This window comes from Sinocyclocheilus grahami, unplaced genomic scaffold, assembly GCF_001515645.1.
Source record: "Sinocyclocheilus grahami isolate Dianchi unplaced genomic scaffold, SAMN03320097.WGS_v1.1 scaffold242.1, whole genome shotgun sequence".
Classification (NCBI taxonomy): Eukaryota; Metazoa; Chordata; class Actinopteri; order Cypriniformes; family Cyprinidae; genus Sinocyclocheilus; species Sinocyclocheilus grahami.
The window spans coordinates 992,371-1,001,966 of record NW_015505421.1 but is presented as its reverse complement, the minus strand read 5'-3'; the positions used below and the strand labels follow the sequence as shown (position 1 = coordinate 1,001,966).

General features: G+C 35.8%; 1 protein-coding gene across 4 annotated transcripts in view; it reads right to left on the bottom strand.

Annotated features, from left to right (window-relative positions):
- The window catches only part of LOC107597993 (semaphorin-6D-like), a 186,490-nt gene that overhangs the window by 17,671 nt on the left and 159,223 nt on the right, over positions 1 to 9,596 (bottom strand). For all 4 annotated transcript variants that reach the window (XM_016289221.1, XM_016289224.1, XM_016289222.1 and 1 more), the window contains 3 exons: positions 8,817 to 8,894; positions 2,177 to 2,235; positions 820 to 870 (listed from right to left, as the gene is read on the bottom strand). In XM_016289221.1, the coding sequence (XP_016144707.1) occupies positions 820 to 870; positions 2,177 to 2,235; positions 8,817 to 8,894 (188 nt within the window). The remainder of the gene's footprint in view (positions 1 to 819; positions 871 to 2,176; positions 2,236 to 8,816; positions 8,895 to 9,596) is intronic.

Genomic DNA, 9,596 nt, shown 5'->3' with positions numbered 1-9,596 from the left:
AGAGAGAGAGAGAGAGAGAGAGAGAGAGAGAGAGAGAGTCTGAAATAAAACACAGTTCGCAAAAAAGAAAAACAAACCCTTATTTCTCTCTTTAACGCATGCACACTTTCCCTCCCTCTTTCATGTGCTTCCTCTCTCCTTCCAAAACACACACATATGCTCACTCTCTCTTATGCTCACTATCTTTTATACACATGCACCGTCTATTACAATATACACACCCTCTGTTTCTCTCTCTCTCTCTCACTCACACACACACACACACACACACAGACATACCGTCACACATCCACTCGGTGAGAAAATGAATTTGTCAGATCATGATTTTCAGTTGATTCTCCAAAGCTCTTGCTCAGAGCTCTCTGATACAGCCCACAGCTCTGCAGGACATTTCTGTCTGCTGTCCAGATCTGCAGCCTGCAGACTCACTGCGGGTCATTTGTGTAACAGACTCTATTGATCTGGGAAATTATCGCCTCTCTGTGAGCTGTTGTAAGAGCTGCTCAGAGGTCAGAACGGGACAGATTGAAGATTTATGCATGTGTGCGTGAAAGGCAAACTGTCGGATAAAAAAAAAAAGACGATGTAATATTCACACCAAGAGATCAGCTACACAATGTGAAGAAAAAAAAAAATCTTATTCTTGAATACAAGACCCAACTTTGCACAATATAATAGCTGGCCATAAAATTTCTGCTTTAAAATGGTCAATGGATATGAACATGACTGTGATTATGGCTGGACAAAGTGTGTAACCATTTACTAAAGCAATTTGAATGGCTGAATTTAAAGCTTATGAGATTGAATTAGTGCACTGACCGTATGCAGAGTCCACCGCAGGGTTCTGCTTGCGAGTCGTGGCCAAGACATCTACAGAAAGAACAGAAGATGAATAAGATCAGGAAGATCTACAGTCAGGCTAATGAACTTTATTATTTTGCAGAAGAATTCTTTATTGTGTTTTTTACTATAAATAAATCAAATTATTTATTAAACAGTGTTGTCTTATAGTAACGTATTGCATTTGCCTCCATTTTGATGCATAAAAGCAATAAGCCATTTAAGGCCATGCATTACAGAAATTTTACTATCATGGTTAAGGGGTTTTATATGATGATGATCACTTTACTTTCTCTATTATTGCAATTACAGCACATGAATGTACACAATACATGAGCCTATTACATATGGGACTGAAGATGAAAATTGGCCATAGGCTAACTTTGGTACAATGCATAACATTTATTAATTTACGCTTAATATTGTATATGGTTCCTTAAATAAATTAAAATTAAATAAATAATCTATCAAAGGAATGTCCACCTCAATGTGAAAAGAGAAATAAGTATTTTGCATTAAAAAAATGAAATGTAATTTTAAGATTTAAGTTTTTGTGTGTGCATGTGTGACATCAATTTCATGACAAATAAAGCAGTCTTTTATGCTCACCATTTATTAAATCAAAAATACAGTCAAAACAGTAATATTGTGAATTATAATTAGAATTTAAAATAACTTCTTTCTATTTGAATATATTTTAAAAGGGAATTTATTCCTGCGATGGCAAAGCTAAATGTCCAGCAGCCATTGCTCCAGTTTTCAGAGTCCAATGATCCTTCAGAAGTTATTCTAATTTGCTGATTTGGTTATAATCACAGTTGAAAAGTTGCTTTGTGAAAATCATGATACAGGATTCTCTAATGAATAGGAATCTTAAAACAGAAAAAAATAAATCTTTTGTAACATTATAAATGTCACTTTTTATCAATTTCATGCATCTTTGCTAAAGAAAAGTCTTAATTTCTTTTGAATGCTAAAGTACATTATATTATATTATAATGAATTAAAATCAGCATCAATTAAATGATAATATGATTTAACATTAAATAATGAGTTGCTTAACTGTCATAAAAACAATGCCACAATGCACAAAAATCTTGCACTGTTCAAAGAGTTTGCAAAATGTGATTTATTTTGGTCTTTTTCCTTCCTGGAAAGAAACATGACCCGGACATGCTCCTGACATGTTCCATGAGATTCCCTCAGAAAGGTTCTAGAGTTCTGGAAGTCTTCAGAACAGAAGTGGAGTTGTAGCAGGAATGTGTAGGGATGTAATAATGGTGTGAATGAGTTATGATCTCTGGGAGCAAGTCAGCTCGGACTGTCTGGAACTCACCATGACAGCTGTCTGGGTACTGAGGATATCCACTCTCCACATACTGCTCAAATCCAGACCTGTGACAGAGACAGAGAGGGAGAACGCCAGAACAGAGAGAGAAGAAGAGAGTAAGCAGGAGAAGGAGTTTGAAAGAGGACAAGGGAGTGACAATCATTCTTTTGTGAGCCTCTCCATGAATGATCCCTCTAATTAGTTGTGCTGTCAGCAGTCTGTTGTTGCCTCTCCGAGCAACTGTAAAGGGAAATAACATGTTACATTTTGATTGAAGCTTGAGTGTCTGACATAAAAGGACACTTCCTCTATACCATGACTGACAGCTGTGATTTAGCAGCCATAAGAATGTATTCGTACAGTATTTATACATATGCAAAAATTCAAAGTTAATTAAGCGCCCAATTAGAGTAAATTTAGCAATTTTATAGGAACTACAACATATTAGAGATTAAAATCGCACTGTAAGACTGATAGTCTGACACTATTACTATTACAACTGCTTGTAACAACTTTTTTTCCCTCAGTAGATGATTTATTATCATAAGTTTATCTACTTTTTTACACATCCAGAACTGCATTTGGTGACTCATATGAGGAACATTTCTCGGATTAAGCCATAATAATGAAAATATTCACTATGCGTCTGTTTTTGTGACAAACGCAGTTTCACGGAGAGATGGAGACTGACTCATCTCGTACATGACGCTTTGGGTGTCACAATGACGTGGGCTGTTTTCCACAAATATGTACTGAAAAGTAGTGCAATAACAAATATATATTGTAACCAAAAAAATGAGGCTTCAACGCTGCTAAAAATATGTACATACATAATATACAAAATAAGATTTGGGGCTTGATGTTTGAGTGATGTTTTATATATATATATATATATATATATATATATATATATATTCTGAGATATTTTTTACATATAAATTTACAATATATTTTTGTTTGAGTGATGTTTTATATATATATATATATATATATATATATATATATATATTATTAGATATATTTTACATATAAATCTATTCATTATTTTTAAATTATGTATTATTTATTAAATATATTGACGTACAACGATGTCGTTTCACACATCATTTAAAATCATCACACAAATATCAAGCACCAAATGTTAAACGCTGAATGAATTTAATGTGCACATATGTAATTAATGCGTTCACATGTCAAATTAGTGGAGTTTTATTCATTCAAGTGCACAAGTGTCAATAAACAGAAGCACCATCAGTTTTGAATCTATTTCAGATGTAAGAACCTTTGTGTGAAGAAAATTAGTGTTTGGGCAAAACAGCATATTAAGTACAATTTTAAGATAATATGTTTGCTGAGAGGGACGTTGCTGACTCATGCAGCCTCACAGCGTAACCACGGTGACACGTTGCTCTGAGCGACTGCGATGTTCGGCTGCTCCTGGCATCACAGAAGCGAGCGTGTCACTGCCGAGCACCTGAGTGACATCTCGCACAAACAGACGCATAACGCGTTCTGTCGGCTTTTGCTTCCTCTCCGTGTTACCATGGAGACAGGATTAGATCAGAGGGCTGTGGTCTATTGGAGCACACAACTCTGTACCTGAATCTAAAATCAGGATTCGCAAAAAATCACTACATGCCATTTTTGTCTAAAAACACTTTGTGAGTGGTATTTCAGTGCAAAAACGGGCATCTTATCCATTACACACCTTGCAATTCAGTTCGGGTGCTAAATGCGCTGATATAATAATTAGTGCATAATTATTGTCATTCATTTCAGGGCAAAGGTGTCTTCGTTTTATGTAAATTAGTTTGCAATAAATTGAGGTGCACAAAAAGTGCTATGTGCCTGGTGCAATTCATTTGGCGAAGCTACTGTAGATGAGCTGAAGGGAGCATTACACTGTAAAAATGATTGTATAAAAAGAAAAAAATAAGATTATTTTAGTATGTTTTTTTGTTTTAAAAGATAATACAATTTAAGTCATTCTACATAGTTAAATCACTTGTCACTTGCTGTTTTATTGTTGTGACCATTTCTGAATGAAAACTGTTCCTACTTTTAATTGAAGTACTTTAAAATGAATGCCATTTATTACAGTTTTAAATAACATGTCTTTACAATTTAAATATATGTATAAACTTAATTCCCTCTTAAATATTTTGTCTGACTTGATTTAATTTTGAGTATATTTGATCTAGAGTGGAATCAATATTTTTGTGTAGCACAATATACAATAATGACTTCTAACAAAAAAGATTCAAGAGAAAAAGCAAGCTTGTGTACAAACACATAACTTATCATCTAACACTGGCACCCCATTTCAGCCCTGCCGAGGCACCTGCCGTTCTCCTGCCTCACCCTGCCCTGCACATTCAATCTATCTGAGAATCAGCCCTCTCTACCTGACATGAGTTAAAGTCCTTATTTCCATTAACCTGAGAGGGGAGAGAGTGACAGAACGAGAGGGAAAGACAGAGAGCGGGGATGACTTCATCTCATATTGAAGGATAAATGGAAGGACAAGAGAGAAAAAAAATCTCCTGCATAAAGTGGTAAATTGGGATCTTGCAGGTGCATAATACCTGAACATCAATATGCCTCTGAGATGCATGCTTTTCATTATACCTGAATTGGCCAACGCACTCACACACACGCACATTAGCACAAACACTCTGTCTCATCACATGGAGATTAAATTGCCCCTGGGAGAGAGCGAATAGGGAAAAGGAGAACACAGAGAAAATATCCCACAAGATAATAAAGTCATATTCTCCTATCCACAGTATGCTGCAGAAAACAAGCCGCAGAGCTGTTCTAAAAATGAGAAAGTCAGAGTATTACCATCGTACATCTATTGCCCTCTTTTCTTACATTTCACCCTCTCAGTCTTGCAGAATTATTAGATGCTGATTAGCATTTAAACACACTTTGGAGCTTTCTCTTGTCTTATTTCTTGTTCTGCTTCTATCAAGTTTCATGTCGCCAGACTTAAAGTCAGCATGACATTTTTTTCAGCTTATTCAGGCCAAACGCCCGTCAGAAGGGGCCACTTTTTTCATGTGACTCCTGAAAATGACTCCAACCAATCAATTTGGACATAATGATTTTGACCACATAGTGCAATAAGCATCCGATGGTCTGATTGCAAAAAGTGTAGAATTGATGGACTCAAAGTTCATAGTGGCAATCAGAGCAGGTCAATTTAATCAATGTAGTGAAATCACAAAATAAAACACAGTTAAATGTGCCCTCACTACCAAACAAATAGTACAATTATTTGGGATGTGAAAACAAGACTCCTTGAATTAACAACAGCCCAGTGATGAACAACAGCCCATTTACACTACCGATCAAAAGTTTGGGGTCAGTAAGTGATCTACCTTTTAAAATAACCATTTTCTATATTAACATATTTTAAAAATGTAATTGATTCCTGTGATGGCAAAGGTGAATTTTCAGTAGCGATTACTTGAGTCTTCAGTTGTCACATAATCCTTCATAAGCATCATTATGATATGCTGATTTGGTGCTGCTCAAGCAACATTTTATATGTCGAAAAGTTCAAAGTACAGTTAAAGGGAAAATCATTTATCTGAAATAGAAATCTTTTGTAACATTTGATATGCACTTCTGGTCAATTTAATGCATACTTGCTGAATAAAAGCATTAATTTCTTTAAATAAACGTACAAAATAACTTGAATGAAAGAGTATTTCATTTGTTTATTGTATAATTCCAATCTGCTAAGCATTGTGTTGTAATTGATCTGGTTTATTGTAATTTTAACGTATTATTGACAAACTTCTATCTATATCAGTTCTACTTTTTTCAGTGCTGTTGCATCTGGTTTCTATGACAGAAACCAGAATTCTAGATTTTAGCCAAGATTCTAGACCTCTTTATAATTCTAATGCACTGTATGATTATAGGAGACTTTATGGCATTGGACAGCATAAAATGTATGACTCTGACATAAGTTTGGCTATGGAAGCATATAATTGAATGCTGGAGTGTACCAAGGCTCTTCTGGGACACTGATAAGCACTCTCAACAAGTTCCGTCCATTTTGTTGGCAGCGGTCTGGAAATCTGCTGTGTATGTACTAATTTTCATGAGTTCAAGATGAAATGATTCCCCATGTCAGTTTATAGAGATCAATACTCACATTAGGACACATTAGAGCACATTAAGAACCAATAATCGAGTTTATGGCCAGAAAATATCATTAAAGACTGTGACCAGGTTACAGAGAAAGTGCAATAAATTAAATGCATTCAGCTAAATAAAATAATTTCATTCCTACATCTGGCGCAGGATATGTTTGGTGTGTAGATAAACTCGCTGATCAGCAATAGCATGTTAAGAATAAGACCTCCCAGTAAAATTTTCACTTTGAGTACAAGGGTTTACATTTTTTTAATGAACCAAAATTGCAGCTGTACTTCAGCGGATGTGTCTCATGAGCAGGGAAACATTAGAGCGTGCTGGGGAAACTAGTGCCACTGTTGCTTTCCACAACTGATGACAACCGCAGCGACCATTTAGCAAAACATTAATAACAACAAATTCAAGCGCTGGATCTGCACTCATTATAACACACACAAATGAAATACTTCTGCTTGACAATTGCAGAGGCAGTATTAGATACATCCCTGGCACAAGCTGATATTGTATAATATGGTGGGGATGTCAAAATGCCATTTCAGCCAGAGATCAATGCAACTGCTAAGTAACATATTTAAATGAGTATTTCTATAGTTCAAATGGTAGAGCATGGCGCTAGCAAAGTTAGTTTGAGCCTGCTAAAAAAATTATACCTTGAATGCAATGCAAGTCACTTTTGATTAAAGCATCTGCCTAATGCATAACAATTTAAAATGTTAACACAGACTCTGATATATTCATAAAGAGTCACATGAATTGTGCGCACAGTGGTAAGTACATATGCTCTTGACATTAAAGAGGTAAAATCTGCCTTATTGCCTCTCTGTCTGTCCAGTTTCCTATCTATTCTCTACTGTCCTAAGCTAAAAAAAAAAAGCAAAATGCTCCTCAATAAAACTTTAATTAAAAAAATAAAACAGAATGAGTTGCACTGGCTTGTTAGATATTTTAACAGCAATGACACCACATTACTTCTACAAATATTTGTAAAGGTTAATGCGCCATTATGACCGTTTTTATGTCTTAAAAATAACAACAGACCGGATGAATGAGTGTAACAGTGATGTCATCCCAAACAAACTGAAAAATTGATTGTTTGTTATTGTCCTCTTGCATTATTGACAAACTATATTTTCCTGTTTGACACAAGTTTATTGTTATCTGTAAAGCTGTTTTGACATGATCTGTATTGTATAAAGTGCTATATAAATAAAGGTGACTTGACTTGACAAAGATAATGCAATTTTAACAAGCATTTACTGTAAAGATTATTATTATTATTTTTTTTTTAACAGTTAAATGCATTAGGTATCATAAACAAACCAAAGATGCATACAAAAAGCAGAATTGAATTACACAATAAACAAATAAAATGCACTACCATTCAAAACTCTGAGGTCAATTAATCTTTTTTTGAAAGAAATTAATATTTTAATTCAGGATGCATTAAATTGATTAACAGTGACAGTAAAGACAGTAATAATTAGAAATGTTTCTTGAGCACCAAATTGGTATATTAGACTGATTTCTGAAGGATCATGTGACACTGAAAACTGGAGTAATGATGCTGAAAATTCATCTATGACATACCAGGAATAAATTACATTTTAAAATATATTAAAATAGAAAATAGGCATTTTAAATTGTAATAATATTTCACAATATTACTGATTTTACTGTATTTTTGATCAAGTAAATGCAGTCTTGGTAAGCATACAAAACTTCTTTCAAAAAGATAGAAAAACTAAATTTTTTAGAATTGTAGTGCACACTGACAGTTGGTAATTTATAGAGCCTGAAACGTCAAATTCTTTTGTAGTATATGTAGAAATTAGCATAACCTATATTACCAACTGCTGCAAAAGTATTGTTTACTGTTAGAGTTTGATAACTAACGCATTAAATAATGTAAACCAATAAAAATGTTATTGTAAAGTGTTAACCAGGATGCTATATTAAATTTACTGCAAAATATTTTGAATGTTATCTATGAACTCACCCTGGTCATTGTATAGACTGTCTAGTAAAATTCTGTAACTGCACTTAGCTATAAATTTTGAAGACATTTTACAACCATCTGATTTTTACCAGCTGTCTTAAGGATGCTTAGAGAAGAAATACGCTCTAGGACAGGGTTCCTCAAATCTTGCCCTGGAGGGCCAACGCGCTGCAGAGTTTAGCTCCAACCCTGATCAAACTCAGCTACCTGTGATTTTCTAATGATCCTGAAGACATTGATTAGCATGCTCAGGTGTGTTTGATTAGGGTTAGAGCTAAACTCTGCAGGAAAGTGGATCTCGTGGGCCAGATTTGAGAATCCCTGCTCTAGGAGAACTTTAAAAATAAAGCACTGCCAACTGTGTAGAAAACTTATTTACAGAATTCAGTAGCTGTGTAGGTTATTTTATTCAAATGAGCCGTAAATGCGTTTACTGTGGCAGGACTAATAGAAGGGTTGCGTGATGTAGCTTTAACTCACTTGAATCCCGGCACCACTGTGGCACAGTTCCCCACACTCAGCCAGATGCAGTAAGGGTCTTGCGAGGACAGACAGCTCCTAAAACACACACACACACACACACACACAGTTAACTCATACCACATGTGCTGGAAAGGTTGTGTGTGTTTTCCTCGTTTACTGTCTCCATCTTCCCCCTAATTTCCCTTTCCCCCCTCTCTCTCCAAGTGGATGTGACAAGCTGGAAGGGACAGCCAGACACAGCATCTCCATAACAAAGCATTATTGCCTCTTCCTGGTCAGACACTCAGTCAGACTGAGAGGAAAAAGACACACTCAGCCAGATGCAGTAAGGGTCTTGCGAGGACAGACAGCTCCTAAAACACACACACACACACACACACACACAGTTAACTCATACCACATGTGCTGGAAAGGTTGTGTGTGTTTTCCTCGTTTACTGTCTCCATCTTCCCCCTAATTTCCCTTTCCCCCCTCTCTCTCCAAGTGGATGTGACAAGCTGGAAGGGACAGCCAGACACAGCATCTCCATAACAAAGCATTATTGCCTCTTCCTGGTCAGACACTCAGTCAGACTGAGAGGAAAAAGAGAGAGAGAAAGAGTGTGACTGACTGCTGTATAGTCAGGTGTGTGTGTTTGTTTGTGTGTATTTGTGTTGCATGACAGACAGGTGTGTTGTATTTGCCAGAGGCCAACTGAGATTCAGATACATGGCAGAGATGGCGAGTCGCTTCGAGAAACAGAGAGAGAGAGAGAGAGAGAGAGAGAGAGAGAGAGAG